Raw genomic sequence first — 18866 nt, forward strand, 5'->3', positions numbered from 1 at the left:
TCAATTACCTTGATTTAAACCAAGGGTCTGTAAAAATGACTCAAGACTCTATACAATCTAATTAATAGTAGATGTTAGATCCACTTCCATATTCGCATACATATGCATGTCTACGAGTGGATTTAACATCTAATTTAATTAGATTGGACTCTATACAACCATCTTAATTACACTCACTTTACACCAAATTATGAATTGGTTATCAAAGTACATGTACTTTTTACTTGTTTTATTAACAAACAGAATGAATTTATCACTTTAAATGTATACTACTTGCAGGGTTTCTCAAATGATAATTTTGTTTTTCAGTAGAATCACAATGTGTAGTAGTAAGATTATTAATAATATTTCTGTCACCTTTAACTCATTCAAGTACAGTCGCGGAGGATCATAGTCATACACGGGAAAATGTTGTAGCCTGTCCTCGATTTCCGTCACTTTCTTGACATACTTCCTGACGTTTGATGGAAGCTGGCTATTCTCCTGATCCACAGATTCATGTTGTCGTGGTGACTGTTTCCATGACAGGTGGATGATGAGGTCATACATCTCTAATGGAGGCCGAAATAACAGCTGCAGGGAAACGTTCAGGATCAAAACAAAGCGCATAATTACAATTGCATTATACATGTAAATAGTTTTCCAAGAATAGTATTACTCCAGAAAAGTTTTACTCCATTTCCTATGGACAACATGTGACATGACAATATGATATCACAAGAGTCATATGATTTATGTATTAATCTCAAGCAATATGAATTAACAGCATTTTTAAAGTTTCAAATCATAACTGCAGGTCATAAACAAGATTAGCAACCACAAGTATAACATACACAAGATATTGTTCCTTAGCAACCACAAGTGAATTATATAGCATACTTGATTCTGAAAAAATCCGGCCAAATCGAACTAAGCCAGGTATATCCGGCGACACGCTAAGAATCAAGTGACACGGCTATAGTGCAGTAATGGAAATGTTGACCTTCTATTGTATAAACATTATTCCGCATAGAAATGACCATCATATTTACAAATCATGTTTATTTCACAAGTGTAAAAATTAAAAACATTATGTCTTAGAATAAGCAACTCTCGATTCTACAGTCTCCAAGGACGCCAGCTTGAAGCCGCCTTCGCCTATCAAAATTTTCCGGCTCTATCGGTGTACCCGGCGGAATAAGTGCGCAACTATGGTTCACAATTAAGTGTGTCACCGGTCATCGCCGATTAACCTGGGTGCGCCGGATCGTTAGAATCAAGTATGCCAATAAACAAGATATTGTTCCTTAGCAACCACAAGTGTGAATATATACTGAACTCGGAACATCACTATAACATTTTCTGCCAATTTCTGTGCTGATTTATGTGTACCTTGAAGCAGATCTTGTCCTCTTCTTCCTGTAGGAGTTTGTTGAGCATGCTCAGTGACTTCTGTGCCAACAGAACCAGTCTCTGCAGTATGGGGGCACTGGGTGACCTTTTTGTCCAACAAGAACTGTGTTTATCAAATGGTGTGGACAGAAACATGAGCGGTTGAGAAGACCTGTCCTTGTGGAACTGGGACGGAATCTCCTTCAGATCCTCGGCTGCCAAGAAAAAAGTCACCATCTTGTTAAGGAGGTATACGACATCATCATAATGGCTGACTTACTTTAAAAACTTGAATGAAAATATAAATAACAGCAATACTTGTTGAATTCATTGCCTAGCTGAGTAGCTCAGTCGGTTAGCATGTCGAATGCTGATCTGTAGATCGTAGGTTTGAGTCCAGCAGGTATTCAAAATTTTTACCTGTCAATTCATTGTTTAAATTCTTTAATACCTGTGAATAAATTCTTACCTGTGTGAATTCAATGCTTAAATTCTTACATGTGAATTATTAATTCTTTAAATTCTCACCTGTGAATTCACTGTTTAAATTCTTACCTGTGAATTAATTTCTTAAATTCTTACCTATGAATTCATTGTTTAAATTCTTACCTGTGAATTCGTTGTTTAAATTCATTGCGTATATTCTTACCTGGGAATTCATTGCTAAAATTCTTACCTGTGAATTCATCATTGAAATTCTTACCTGTGAATTCATTGTTGAAATTGACCATTAAAGGGTTAGATTTCCAGTCGTGGTATCCCACTAGGTAGAGAAAACGCTGGAACCCCACCATTGGAGTGCTGAAAAGGAAATGTTCATCAATTTTATCTGAACACGTCACAATCATAAATATCAATGATAGGCAGTGTTAAATTCATGTAGAGTCAAGTGCTTAAGTAGAAATGATAACAGACTCTTAGATTTCATGCCCCCCTAGAATCAAATATAAAGGGGCATTCCATTTTTCTCCAGTCCACCCTCTGTTCTACAGCATGATTTTGGCAAAAAATAATGAAACCGCTTGAAACATTTTGATTTTAAGCAGAAGATAAATAATTGATACAGGCAATCCTTGTGACAAGGCCTGCCCTTTGTTATCCTGTCTGTTGTGCTATCATCAATAGGATTTGCATTTTTATTTCACTAAAGCATCTTGTTAAAATTATTTACAGGATAAGCTTTGACCAGAAGAAAATCTAATTATAATTTGTATCAAATAAGATTTAGTATTTACTATGGATCTTTCACATCTCTCGATAAAATGCAAGTTATCTTTGTTTATGGAATGTGACTAAAAAACTTCATGAAACTGAAAAGATCCGAAAATTTACCTGGGAGGGTGTAAAAGATCCGATAATTTACCTGGGAGGGTGTAAAAGATCCGATAATTTACCTGGGAGGGTGTAAAAGATCTGATAATTTACCTGGGAGGGTGTAAAAGATCTGATAATTTACCTGGGAGGGTGTAAATGATCCGATAATTTACCTGGGAGGGTGTAAAAGATCCGATAATTTACCTGGGAGGGGTGTATGGAGCAGAATGGAGATATAGGTGAGCCACGATAATTTCTACAGCTTCGTCTGCCACAAAGTCTGTCAGGAGCTGGGCAGCCAGCCATCTCTTGGCCAATCTCATCGTGGAACTAAACGATGCATGGAGCTGTTGAATGCTGGAATAAAGAACAATCTCAAAGTGGAACTAAAGGATACATGGAGCTGTTGAAAGCAAAAATCAAAGAAGCTCTCTACAAATTGATATCAAGCCTCATCCTAAGCTCTATACACACAACGCCGTCTACTGATCTCTCTTGAAAGCAGAAAAAAACTCTGGGCAGTGTTTAAGATCATAGCGGCTAAGTAGTGCCATGAAAATTGAACGAACATCTAAAGTAGCTCTACGTAGAGATAACAGGCGTTAATTCATGCAGTGCGTTTAATAGACCTAGATATCTACCTTATATACTCGCCTATAAGTTGGATTTTTGGGAATTAAAAATTGGTCCAAAACTCTATATCCGACTTATAGGCGAGTCCTAAGAAGATTAGTATTTTTCTGGACAGCGTAATGTATAGTATTTTTCAAACAACTTCGTACTCCAACGATTACCGTGATTAACATTGACTGGACATATTATATTATTCATGTATTCTAGGATAATATGCATAAAGTACAAGTATTTACATATTTTAATGATTTTATTCATCTTAAGTGTATATTATTGAAATTGATTTGTTGAGAAAATGAATAAATATCAGCGCATTTCACAAAATATTATTTGAAACAGAGATGAAAACGTTAGAGCATTGATTTGAAATTGTCAACCGATTCTTGAAAAAAGATATACTGACTTATAAGCGGGCCAATGGCAAATTCCTCTAAAATAGCCTACAAAATATACAACCGACTTACAGGCAAACCGACCTATAGGCAAGTATATACAGTAGGCTCACATCTAGGCTAGCCGCTACAATCTTAAACACAACTCTGCACTAACTGACATTGGAGTTAAATTCCAAGTGATTTATTTTTCTGTAAATTACTTGTAAGTATAGCAATACAATGTAATGCATCATAAGCAGCACTGTATAATTACCCGTGAAGGGTGCTGGTGAGCTTGGGGAGTCCCAGAATTTCTCTCTCCAGAGCCAGAGCCTCATCATTGTCCTTATATTTTACCATCCCCTCCGGCGTCTTGACCATCTTAGTCAGCGCAATCTCTCGTGTGTAGCCCATGATGATACGGAAGACATAGTTATCCTGTGCAGTGAAAAAAAAAACTCTGTAGAACTTTGGATATTTTGTAGTATTGGTACTCGAAACAGAGAGCTTCCTTTCTCTTAACACCTCAGCTTATGGACAATTATTTTTGGGAGCTGCCTTGCATGTTTCATATTTTTCTTAAAAGATTCATTTATCAGGACATTTCACTTATCCAGATCAGCAATTGTGGCTAAACCAGCAATTATTATACCAGACTGATATAGACATCCATCGAGTCAGACAGCAATACAGATATAGACACATAACACATACAGAAAGAAAAGCTAAAAACGACAGTCCCCTAATATTCACTCTCAGGGCATATACAATACCAGTGATTCTTAATGCTCAAAACATTGCACAAAAAACATTTATTTTATCTACAGAAACGTAGTTAAATGAAGAATCCGAAATGTGAATTTATTAAGACTGTTTGCATGTTACCTTGACGACGTCTACGTGCCGTGGATACACAGACACCGGTAATCTGTACTGTGTCTTTAGACAGTCTGCTAGTTGAATGTGGAAGGCAGCCAACAGTCGATTAAATGCCTGCTTCTCATCTGGCCATTTGCCACTACCCTCCAGTAAACAGATCACTGAAATGACCAGAGATAATTCTGGTTTAATACAAAATGACCAGAGATAATTCTGGTTCTACATGTGCATATACATCAAGTCTGGAGGTTATAAACTTTTTTGAACATGTTTTCATACTCAAAACTCCAGTCTGATTAAAATCAAACCTCTCACTTCGCTTAATATATGGAAAGTCGCTACATGGGAGACTGACTCAAACTCAAAACTTTTATAAAATCATCCTCACACTCAAATGGAGTATGTGCTCAAGATTTTTAGAGTATGTTTTGAAGCTTGCTCAGAGTTGTACTTAAAACAAACATGGCGGAGTTTGAGTACGTAAAAAGTTTTATAACCTCCTGGCCAGTATTCATGTAATCATGACTTCATCAGAAATTGAATACTAGTAGATACAGCGAATTATCTCTAGAGATAAATGAGATGAGTATTACTACACTGTGTTAAGTGCTGCTATACCTTCAAGAGACTCAATTTTGGTAATTAACAAATTCATGTCTAGTTATTAGATTTTGTCTAACATTGAAAGAATTGGCAGAATCCAAACCTTGCTGTGGGTCTCATTAGCCAAAAGTAAAGCCGTTTTTTATTCAAATCCAAATTTGTGATTCTAGAGTGTTATAATAAAACACCAAAACAAAAACCAATCTTACATTAGAAACAAGAGGCCCATGGGCCACATCGCTAACCGAGTCACCTTGGCCCATATCTGAAGACTTTCCATATATATTTGCATGTAAAACCTTAGTCCCTATTATGGCCCAAACTACCCTTTGCAAACTTGAATCTATACTATGTCAGAAAGCTTTCATGTAAATGTCAACTTCTTAGGCCCAATGGTTCTTGAGAAGAAGATTTTTAAAGCTTTTTCCTATATATTTGTATGTAAAACTTTGACCCCCCCCCCCCCCTCCACTTGTGGCACCATCCTACCCCCTGGGGGCCATGATTTGAACAAACTTGAATCTGCACTATGTCAGAAAGTTTTCTTGTAAATATCAGCTTTTCTGACTCAGTGGTTATTAAGAAAAAGATTTTAACTATATATTTGTATGTAAAACTTTGATCCCCCTTGTGGCCCCATCCTACCCCCGGGGGCCATGATTTCAACAAACTTGAATCTGCACTATGTCAGAAAGTTTTCATGTAAAAATCAGCTTTTCTGGCTCATTGGTTCTTGAGAAGAAGTTTTTCCCTATATATTTGTATGTAAAACTTTGATCCCCCCTTGTGGCCCCATCCTACCCCTGGGGTCCATGATTTGAACAAACTTGAAACTGCATTATGTCAGAAAGTTTTCATGTAAAAATCAGCTTTTCTGGCTCAGTGGTTTTTGAGAAGAAGATTTTTAAAGATTTTTCCTATATATTTGTATGTAAAACTTTGATCCCCCCTTGTGGCCCCATCCAACCCCCGGGGCTCATGATTTGAACAAACTTGAATCTGCATTATGTCAGGAAGCTTTCATGTAAATCTCAGCTTATCTGGCTTTGTGGTTCTTGAGAAGAAGATTTTTAAAGTTTTTCCCTATATATTTGTGTGTAAAACTTTGATTCCCTATTGTGGCCCCATCCTACCCCAGGGGGCCATGATTTCAACAAACCTGAATCTGAACTATATCAGAAAGCTTTCATATAAATCTCAGCTTTTCTGGCTTAGTGGTTCTGGGAAGAAGATTTTTAAAGATTTTTCCTATATATTTGTATGTAAAACTTTGACCCCCTATTGTGGCCCCATCCGACCCCCGGGGGCCATGATCTTAACAATTTATAATCTGCACTATATCAGGAAGCTTTCATATAAATCTCAGCTTTTCTGGCTCAGTGGTTCTTGAGAAGATTTTAAAAGATTTTTCCTATAAATTTGTATGTAAAACTTTGATGCCCCCCTTGAGGCCCCATTCAATCCCCGGGGTCCATGATTTTAACGAACTTGAATCTGCACTATATAAAAAAAAAACCAAAAAAAAAACAAACAAACAAAAAAAACAACAACAAAACTTTGACCCCCTATTGTGGCCCCATCCGACCCCTGGGGGCCATGATTTTAACAATTTAGAATCTGCATTATATAAGGAAGCTTTCATATAAATCTCAGCTATTCTGGCTCAGTGGTTCTTGAGAAGAAGATTTTTAAAGATTTTCCCTATATATTTGTATGTAAAACTTTGATCCCCTATTGTGGCCCCATCCGACCCCCGGGGACCATGATTTTAACAATTTAGAATTTGCATTATATAAGGAAGCTTTCATATAAATCTCAGCTTTTCTGGCTCAGTGGTTCTTGAGAAGAAGATTTTTAAAGATTTTCCCTATATATTTGTATGTAAAACTTTGATCCCCTATTGTGGCCCCATCCGACCACCGGGGGCCATGATTTTAACAATTTAGAATCTGCATTATATAAGGAAGCTTTCATATAAATCTCAGCTTTTCTGGCTCAGTGGTTCTTGAGAAGAAGATTTTTAAAGATTTTCCCTATATATTTGTATGTAAAACTTTGATCCCCTATTGTGGCCCCATCCGACCCCCGGGGGCCAGGATTTTAACAATTTATAATCTGCATTATATAAGGAAGCTTTCATATAAATCTCAGCTTTTCTGGCTCAGTGGTTCTTGAGAAGAAGATTTTTAAAGATTTTCCCTATATATTTGTATGTAAAACTTTGACCCCCTATTGTGGCCCCATCCGACTCCCGGGGGCCATGATTTTAACAATTTAGAATCTGCACTACCTAATAAAGCTTATCTATAAATTTCATCTTTTCTGGCCCAGTGGTTCTTGAGAAGAAGATTTTTTAATGACCCTACCCTATTTTTACCTTTTTTTGATTATCTCCCCTTGGAAGGTGGCCTGGCCCTTTATTTTAACAATTTAGAATTCCCTTTACCTAAGGATGTTTTGTGCCAACTTTGGTTGAAATTGGCCCAGTGGTTGTTGAGAAGTTGAAAATGTGAAAAGTTTACAGACGGACAGACGGACGGACGGACGCCGGAATACGGGTGATCAGAAAAGCTCACTTGAGCTTTCAGCTCAGGTGAGCTAAAAAAGATGTATTATATGTATGACTGACTGGTTTATTACCTTTGAGAGACATGATGAAATCCGGACAATGTTATAGGTATGACTGACAGGTTTATTACCTTTGAGAGATATGATGAAATCCGGACAATGTTATACGTATGACTGACAGGTTTATTACCTTTGAGAGATATGATGAAATCCGGACAATGTTATACGTATGACTGACTGGTTTATTATCTTTGAGAGACATGATGAAATCCGGACAATGTTATACGTATGACTGACTGGTTTATTACCTTTGAGAGACATGATGAAATCCGGACAATGTTATACGTATGACTGACTGGTTTATTACCTTTGAGAGACATGATGAAATCCGGACAATGTTATACGTATGACTGACAGGTTTATTACCTTTGAGAGACATGATGAAATCCGGACAAAGTTTGTTGTAGTTCTTCGGTAGGTCCCTCCCCTCACTCTCTATATCACTGTCCTTCTTGCAAGTAGCTGGCAAAGGCGGGAATACCTGCAAAATAATCCACACATACACTAGAGTCAATGGTAAACCCAGTCTAACGCACAACATTTCTGTTACTGGAGTACAGTGTGAGACACTGCTCATCTCTTGTGTGCCCTCACTCTCATGCTATCACACATGTACCAGCACTCCATCTAAAATGTAGTTTAACACAATAGCATATGATCCCTTACATGAAGAGGCTGTGATCTGTTGAAGACAAGCACTAATCAAACTTGTATTCTTATTTGTATAATAGGAGAAGCACAAGATATAACTGCTGGGAGAAATAAATATTTCATACGTACATGTGCACAGCATGAAAAGGATAAATTGTATTGGATGAGCCAAGGAAAGGAAGCGTTAACGAGACATTTTATCTCTGTTAGTTCTGACATTGCGTACTGAATATAACTGCTTCACCTCTGAGTATCTGAAGACAGGAGATGATCCCTGAATGGAGTTGATGGACAACGGAAGATCTTTTAGATTCCTCAGAAGTTTGCAGAGCTCGTCGTATTTTTGTATCACATCGTTATGTTGTTCCTCACCAGTTCCATAAATGCCTACATCATCAGAACTATTGGTTACAGTGTACTGTAACAGGGGATCAAGCTGATCTATAAAGCATTTCATCGACTTTGATTTTATTCCAGCATGCCTGAAAGATAAAGGACCAGATGAGTTGAGACACCTCATATTACCACACTGTAATACAAGCACCTAACTATTGCATTGTAACAAAAGTACCTAACTACTACATTGTAATACAAGCACCTTAACTACTACATTGTAATACAAGCACCTAACTACTACATTGTAATACAAGCACCTTAACTACTACATTGTAATACAAGCATCTAACTACTACATTGTAATACAAGCACCTTAACTACTACATTGTAATACAAGCATCTAACTACTACATTGTAATACAAGCACCTTAACTACTACATTGTAATACAAGCATCTAACTACTACATTGTAATACAAGCACCTTAACTACTACATTGTAATACAAGCACCTTAACTACTACATTGTAATACAAGCACCTAACTACTATATTGTAATACAAGCACCTTACCACTACATTGTAATACAAGCACCTTAACCACTACATTGTAATACAAGCACCTTAACTACTACATTGTAATACAAGCACCTTAACTACTACATTGTAATACAAGCACCTTACCACTACATTGTAATACAAGCACATTAACTACTACATTGTAATACAAGCACCTAACTACTACATTGTAATACAAGCACCTAACTACTACATTGTAATACAAGCACCTTAACTACTACATTGTAATACAAGCACCTTAACTACTATATTGTAATACAAGCACCTAACCACTACATTGTAATACAAGCACCTTAACTACTACATTGTAATACAAGCACCTAACTACTACATTGTAATACAAGCACCTTAACTACTACATTGTAATACAAGCACCTAACTACTACATTGTAATACAAGCACCTAACTACTACATTGTAATACAAGCACCTTAACTACTACATTGTAATACAAGCACCTTAACTACTATATTGTAATACAAGCACCTAACCACTACATTGTAATACAAGCACCTTAACTACTACATTGTAATACAAGCACCTAACCACTACATTGTAATACAAGCACCTTAACTACTACATTGTAATACAAGCACCTAACTACTACATTGTAATACAAGCACCTAACTACTACATTGTAATACAAGCACCTTACCACTACATTGTAATACAAGCACCTTAACCACTACATTGTAATACAAGCACCTTAACTACTACATTGTAATACAAGCACCTTAACTACTACATTGTAATACAAGCACCTTACCACTACATTGTAATACAAGCACATTAACTACTACATTGTAATACAAGCACCTAACTACTACATTGTAATACAAGCACCTAACTACTACATTGTAATACAAGCACCTAACTACTACATTGTAATACAAGCACCTTAACTACTACATTGTAATACAAGCACCTTAACTACTATATTGTAATACAAGCACCTAACCACTACATTGTAATACAAGCACCTTAACTACTACATTGTAATACAAGCACCTAACCACTACATTGTAATACAAGCACCTTAACTACTACATTGTAATACAAGCACCTAACTACTACATTGTAATACAAGCACCTAACCACTACATTGTAATACAAGCACCTAACTACTACATTGTAATACAAGCACCTTAACTACTACATTGTAATACAAGCACCTAACTACTATATTGTAATACAAGCACCTAACCACTACATTGTAATACAAGCACCTAACTACTATATTGTAATACAAGCACCTTAACTACTACATTGTAATACAAGCACCTAACTACTACATTGTAATACAAGCACCTAACTACTACATTGTAATACAAGCACCTAACCACTACATTGTAATACAAGCACCTAACTACTATATTGTAATACAAGCACCTTAACTACTACATTGTAATACAAGCACCTAACTACTACATTGTAATACAAGCACCTTAACTACTACATTGTAATATAAGCACCTAACTACTACATTGTAATACAACTACCTAACTACTACATTGTTATACAAGCACCTTTTAAACTACTACATTGTAATATAAGCACCTAACTACTACATTGTAATACAAGCACCTAACTACTGCATTGTAATACAAGCATCTAACTACTGCATTGTAATACAAGCATCTAACTACTGCATTGTAATACAAGCATCTAACCATTACATTGTAATACAAGCAACTAACCACTACATTGTAATACAAGCACCTTAACTACTACATTGTAATACAAGCACCTTAACTACTACATTGTTATACAAGCACCTAACTACTACATTGTAATACAAGCACCTAACTACTACATTGTTATACAAGTACCTTAACTACTATATTGTAATACAAGCACCTTAACTACTACATTGTAATATAAGCACCTAACTACTACATTGTAATACAAGCACCTTAACTACTACATTGTAATACAAGCACCTAACTACTACATTGTAATACAAGCACCTTAACTACTACATTGTTATACAAGCACCTAACTACTACATTGTAATACAAGCACCTAACTACTACATTGTTATACAAGTACCTTAACTACTATATTGTAATACAAGCACCTTAACTACTACATTGTAATATAAGCACCTAACTACTACATTGTAATACAAGCACCTTAACCACTACATTGTAATACAAGCACCTTACCACTACATTGTAATATAATAAGCACCTAACCACTACATTGTAATACAAGCACCTAACTACTACATTGTAATACAAGCAACTAACTACTACATTGTAATATAAGCACCTAACCACTACATTGTAATACAAGCATCTAACTACTACATTGTAATACAAGCACCTTAACTACTACATTGTAATACAAGCAACTAACTACTACATTGTAATATAAGCACCTGACTACTACATTGTAATACAAGCACCTAACTACTACATTGTAATACAAGCAACTAACTACTACATTGTAATATAAGCACCTAACCACTACATTGTAATACAAGCATCTAACTACTACATTGTAATACAAGCACCTTAACTACTACATTGTAATACAAGCAACTAACTACTACATTGTAATATAAGCACCTTAACTATTACATTGTAATACAAGCACCTAACTACTACATTGTAATACAAGCACCTAACTACTACATTGTAATACAAGCAACTAACTACTACATTGTAATACAAGCATCTAACTACTACATTGTAATACAAGCAACTAACTACTACATTGTAATACAAGCACCTAACTACTACATTGTAATACAAGCACCTAACTACTACATTGTAATACAAGCAACTAACTACTACATTGTAATATAAGCACCTAACCACTACATTGTAATACAAGCATCTAACTACTACATTGTAATACAAGCACCTTAACTACTACATTGTAATACAAGCAACTAACTACTACATTGTAATATAAGCACCTTAACTATTACATTGTAATACAAGCACCTAACCACTACATTGTAATACAAGCACCTAACTACTACATTGTAATACAAGCAACTAACTACTACATTGTAATACAAGCAACTAACTACTACATTGTAATATAAGCACCTAACTACTACATTGTAATACAAGCAACTAACTACTACATTGTAATACAAGCACCTAACTACTACATTGTAATACAAGCAACTAACTACTACATTGTAATACAAGCACCTAACTACTACATTGTAATACAAGCAACTAACTACTACATTGTAATACAAGCATCTAACTACTACATTGTAATACAAGCAACTAACTACTACATTGTAATACAAGCACCTAACTACTACATTGTAATACAAGCACCTTAACTACTACATTGTAATACAAGCACCTTAACCACTACATTGTAATACAAGCAACTAACTACTACATTGTAATATAAGCACCTAACTACTACATTGTAATACAAGCACCTTACCACTACATTGTAATATAATAAGCACCTAACCACTACATTGTAATACAAGCACCTAACTACTACATTGTAATACAAGCAACTAACTACTACATTGTAATACAAGCAACTAACTACTACATTGTAATATAAGCACCTAACTACTACATTGTAATACAAGCAACTAACTACTACATTGTAATACAAGCACCTTAACCACTACATTGTAATATAAGCACCTAACTACTACATTGTAATACAAGCATCTAACTACTACATTGTAATACAAGCACCTTAACTATTACATTGTAATACAAGCACCTAACCACTACATTGTAATATAAGCACCTAACCACTAATTGTAATACAAGCACCTTAACTACTACATTGTAATACAAGCACCTAACTACTACATTGTAATACAAGCACCTAACTACTACATTGTAATACAAGCAACTAACTACTACATTGTAATACAAGCAACTAACTACTACATTGTAATACAAGCACCTTAACCACTACATTGTAATATAAGCACCTTAACTACTACATTGTAATACAAGCACCTTAACTATTACATTGTAATACAAGCACCTAACCACTACATTGTAATATAAGCACCTTAACTACTACATTGTAATATAAGCACCTTAACTACTACATTGTAATACAAGCACCTAACTACTACATTGTAATACAAGCAACTAACTACTACATTGTAATACAAGCACCTTAACCACTACATTGTAATATAAGCACCTTAACCACTACATTGTAATATAAGCACCTTAACTACTACATTGTAATACAAGCACCTTAACTATTACATTGTAATACAAGCACCTAACCACTAATTGTAATACAAGCACCTTAACTACTACATTGTAATATAAGCACCTTAACTACTACATTGTAATACAAGCACCTAACTACTACATTGTAATACAAGCAACTAACTACTACATTGTAATACAAGCAACTAACTACTACATTGTAATACAAGCACCTTAACTACTACATTGTAATACAAGCAACTAACTACTACATTGTAATACAAGCAACTAACTACTACATTGTAATACAAGCACCTTACCACTACATTGTAATATAAGCACCTAACCACTACATTGTAATACAAGCACCTAACTACTACATTGTAATACAAGCACCTTAACTACTACATTGTAATACAAGCAACTAACTACTACATTGTAATATAAGCAACTAACTACTACATTGTAATACAAGCAACTAACTACTACATTGTAATATAAGCACCTAACTACTACATTGTAATACAAGCACCTTACCACTACATTGTAATATAATAAGCACCTAACCACTACATTGTAATACAAGCACCTAACTACTACATTGTAATACAAGCAACTAACTACTACATTGTAATACAAGCAACTAACTACTACATTGTAATATAAGCACCTAACTACTATATTGTAATACAAGCACCTTAACCACTACATTGTAATATAAGCACCTTAACTACTACATTGTAATACAAGCACCTTACCACTACATTGTAATATAAGCACCTAACCACTAATTGTAATACAAGCACCTTACCACTACATTGTAATATAATAAGCACCTAACCACTACATTGTAATACAAGCACCTAACTACTACATTGTAATACAAGCACCTAACTACTACATTGTAATACAAGCAACTAACCACTACATTGTAATACAAGTACCTTAACTACTACATTGTAATACAAGCAACTAACTACTACATTGTAATACAAGCACCTAACCACTACATTGTAATACAAGCACCTTAACTACTACATTGTAATACAAGCACCTTAACTACTACATTGTAATACAAGCACCTTAACTACTATATTGTAATACAAGCACCTTAACTGCTACTAGAAATATTAATCAAACTCAGTATGATATATTCTGCATCTCCCCCCCCCCCCCCTTTAGTCAATAACTACTATTACAGTATGTAATTAATCAAACTCAGGATATATTCTGCACCCCCCCCCCCCTTTAGTCAATAACTACTTTTACAGTATGTAATTAATCAAACTCAGTATGATATATTCTGCATCTCCCCCCTCCCCCTTTTAGTCAATTTTAGTTAATAACTACTATTACAGTATGTAATTAATCAAACTCAGTATGATATATTCTGCACCCCCCCCCCCCCTTTAGTCAATAACTACTTTTACTGTATGTAATTAATCAAACTCAGTATGATATATTCTGCTTTCTCACCTCTCCAAAATGTGCTGCACAATTCTACAACACACCATCCTTTTCTCTGACAGGAGAGATTTCTTGGACCAGGGCACAGTCTCACAAATACTGCCATCTTTAAATCGTCGCAGCTCACTCTTTTCACCCCAGAAACTCAGGAACTCTTTCGCCTACATATAAAAATTACACATCGTGGTACATCTACGGTGTATTTACATTACACATCGTGGTACATCTACGGTGTATTTACATTACACATCGTGGTACATCTACGGTGTGTTTACTTTACACATCGTGGTACATCTACGGTGTATTTACATTACACATCGTGGTACATCTACGGTGTATTTACATTACACATCGTGGTACATCTACGGTGTATTTACATTACACATCGTGGTACATCTACGGTGTATTTACATTACACATCGTGGTAAATCTACGGTGTATTTACATTACACATCGTGGTACATCTACGGTGTATTTACATTACACATCGTGGTACATCTACGGTGTATTTACATTACACATCGTGGTACATCTACGGTGTGTTTACTTTACACATCGTGGTACATCTACGGTGTATTTACATTACACATCGTGGTACATCTACGGTGTATTTACATTACACATCGTGGTACATCTACAGTGTATTTACATTACACATCGTGGTACATCTACGGTGTATTTACATTACACAGGATAACTGTAATTTCTTCGGAATTCTTGATCAAATCTCAAAACTGAAGATACATGCAAACCCTTTTGGGTTTAGAAAAATAAGAAGTCTTTCCCACCTCTACAGAATCTGCTATTGGTCCCTTGTCCAGAACGCTGAATGCAAACTCTGGATCTAACTGTAGTCCAATCATAACAGGGTCAGCAGACTCATGGGAGGGAGGATCACATGTTACATCCCACTGTAAACATATGTATACACTAAGTACCGCTCTACAGAACATACTAACAGACTAAGTACTGTTCTACAGAACATACGTATACACTAAGTACCGCTCTACAGAACATACGTATACACTAAGTACTGCTCTACAGAACATACATATACACTAAGTACTGTTCTACAGAACATACTAACAGATTAAGTACTGTTCTACAGAGCATACTAACAGACTAAGTACTGTTCTACAGAACATATGTATACACTAAGTACTGTTCTACAGAACATACTAACAGACTAAGTACTGTTCTACAGAACATATGTATACACTAAGTACCGCTCTACAGAACATACGTATACACTAAGTACTGCTCTACAGAACATACTAACAGACTAAGTACTGTTCTACAGAGCATACTAACAGACTAAGTACTGTTCTACAGAACATACGTATACATTAAGTACTGCTATACAGAACATACTAACAGACTAAGTACTGTTCTACAGAGCATACTAACAGACTAAGTACTGTTCTACAGAGCATACTAACAGATTAAGTACTGTTCTACAGAACATACTAACAGATTAAGTACGGTTCTACAGAACATACTAACAGATTAAGTACTGTTCTACAGAACATACTAACAGATTAAGTACGGTTCTACAGAACATACTAACAGACTAAGTACTGTTCTACAGAACATATTAACAGATTAAGTACTGTTCTACAGAACATACTAACAGATTAAGTACTGCTCTACAGAACATACTAACAGACTAAGTACCGTTCTACAGAACATACTAACAGACTAAGTACCGTTCTACAGAACATACTAACAGACTAAGTACTGTTCTACAGAACATACTAACAGATTAAGTACTGTTCTACAGAACATACTAACAGATTAAGTATTGTTATATAAAATTTAACAATCTCTGAAAATGCACACTAAGGGTATTCATATCAATAACATTATTACATCCACATTGTCAACAACCCTGTCACACAGCACAACTATACTGTAAATCTGTCACACAGCACAATTATACTTTAAATCTGTCACACAGCACAATTATACTGTAAATCTGTCACACAGCACAATGATACTGTAAATCTGTCACACAACACAATGATACTGTAAATCTGTCACACAGCACAATGATACTGTAAATTTGTCACACTGCACAACTATACTGTAAATCTGTCACACAGTGGGGTGCTGATACTGTAAATCTGCCACACTGCACATCTATACTGTAAATCTGTCACACTGCACAACTATACTGTAAATCTGTCACACAGCGGGGTGCTGATATTGTAAATCTGCCACACTGCACAACTATACTGTAAATCTGTCACACAGCACAATGATACTGTAAATCTGTCACACAGCACAATGATACTGTAAATCTGTCACACAACACAACTATACTGTAAATCTGTCACACAGCACAATTATACGTAAATCTGTCACACAGCACAATTATACTGTAAATCTGTCACACAGCTCAATTATACGTAAATCTGTCACACAGCACAATTATACGTAAATCTGTCACAGAGCACAATTATACGGTAAATTTGTCACACAGCACAATACGCAAGATCTCGACTACTTTTTCCGTCTTGGTTTTAATTTTTACTTTCCCCTTTCAAAGTCTCGCGAGACCCAAAGTATGCGTGAATTTGGGCATGCTCGTAAATAATACCAGTTCTGCAACTTTTGTCGTGATCGATTCACCCGATTTTAACAATGGTGCACTATCATTGCATTGCATTAGGCTGTAGTAATGATTTAAGAAAGAAACATAATACGCAGAAATATCCACAAATGATAGATTTTAATGGAAATGTGGGTTTTTTTTAACCCACTGCTGTCAGCCAGGAAATTTCCAACGCTGAGAAGAGCTTGCGTCAAAATATATAGCTTCGCGAGCTAAATTCAGGAGTTCATTTTTCCTGTATCCAGACGTTTTTACACACCTTTCATTTAAAAATGCTTTTATTTGTGGAAGGCACATGGATGTTAAATCCTCTTCCGATCCCATGTTTTGAATAAACAAAAAATGCCCAAGATCGACATGCTTTTCCGGACTTCTTTACAAGAGAGTTCCGCTAACTCAGTATTTACGATCTTGCGTATTATACTGTATATCTGTCACACAGCACAATTATACTGTAAATCTGTCACACAGTACAATTATACGTAAATCTGTTACAATGCACAATTATACTGTAAATCTGTAACACAGTACAATTATACGTAAATCTGTCACAATGCACAATTATACTGTAAATCTGTAACACAGTACAATTATACGTAAATCTGTCACACAGCACAATTATACTGTAAATCTGTCACACAGCACAATTATACTGTAAATCTGTCACAATGCACAATTATACTGTAAATCTGTAACACAGTACAATTATACGTAAATCTGTCACACAGCACAATTATACTGTAAATCTGTCACACTGCAATAGACCTTCAACATTGCTTAAAACTTATCTGCATTAAAATAACCAGAAATACGTCATCTAGGGATTCAAAACTAGGTCAAGTATAGGACTTAATCACATCTCTGACCATCATCCAGTTACACACTAGATATATTCAAAAAATGAAACAAGCTCTGATTTTAGAACACAGATGTCCCTGTATGGCCAAACTCTAAGGTCAAAGTCACAAGGTCACTTACTCCAGTGTCAAAAGAAAAGTTTTGTCACAAGAAATACACATGTGAAATATGAAAGTTCAAAAGTTATAGCCAAGTTTTTCAAATGAAGATCAAACTCCAAGGTAAATGTTATGAGGCCAAAAATGTTGGTACCAAAAGAACTGTCTTGTCACAAGAAATACACATGTGAAAGTCCTATAATTCAACATTCAAAAGTTATGGCCAAGGTTAAAGTTTTTCAAAAGTAGGTCAAAAACCAAGATCAAGGTCAGAAGGTCAAAAACTTTTGATACAAAAA

General features: G+C 35.4%; 1 protein-coding gene across 2 annotated transcripts in view; it reads right to left on the reverse strand.

The window, feature by feature from the left end:
• The window catches only part of LOC125648908 (nucleolar protein 6-like), a 58111-nt gene that overhangs the window by 3698 nt on the left and 35547 nt on the right, over nucleotides 1-18866 (reverse strand). For both annotated transcript variants that reach the window (XM_056167007.1, XM_056167008.1), the window contains exons 12-21: nucleotides 15786-15908; nucleotides 15007-15158; nucleotides 8698-8935; nucleotides 8169-8283; nucleotides 4578-4732; nucleotides 3967-4130; nucleotides 2890-3042; nucleotides 2075-2172; nucleotides 1372-1586; nucleotides 358-573 (exon numbers count right to left, since the gene is read on the reverse strand). In XM_056167007.1, the coding sequence (XP_056022982.1) occupies nucleotides 358-573; nucleotides 1372-1586; nucleotides 2075-2172; nucleotides 2890-3042; nucleotides 3967-4130; nucleotides 4578-4732; nucleotides 8169-8283; nucleotides 8698-8935; nucleotides 15007-15158; nucleotides 15786-15908 (1629 nt within the window). The remainder of the gene's footprint in view (nucleotides 1-357; nucleotides 574-1371; nucleotides 1587-2074; nucleotides 2173-2889; nucleotides 3043-3966; nucleotides 4131-4577; nucleotides 4733-8168; nucleotides 8284-8697; nucleotides 8936-15006; nucleotides 15159-15785; nucleotides 15909-18866) is intronic.

The sequence above is a fragment of the Ostrea edulis genome, chromosome 5 (assembly GCF_947568905.1).
Source record: "Ostrea edulis chromosome 5, xbOstEdul1.1, whole genome shotgun sequence".
NCBI classification, from domain to species: Eukaryota; Metazoa; Mollusca; class Bivalvia; order Ostreida; family Ostreidae; genus Ostrea; species Ostrea edulis.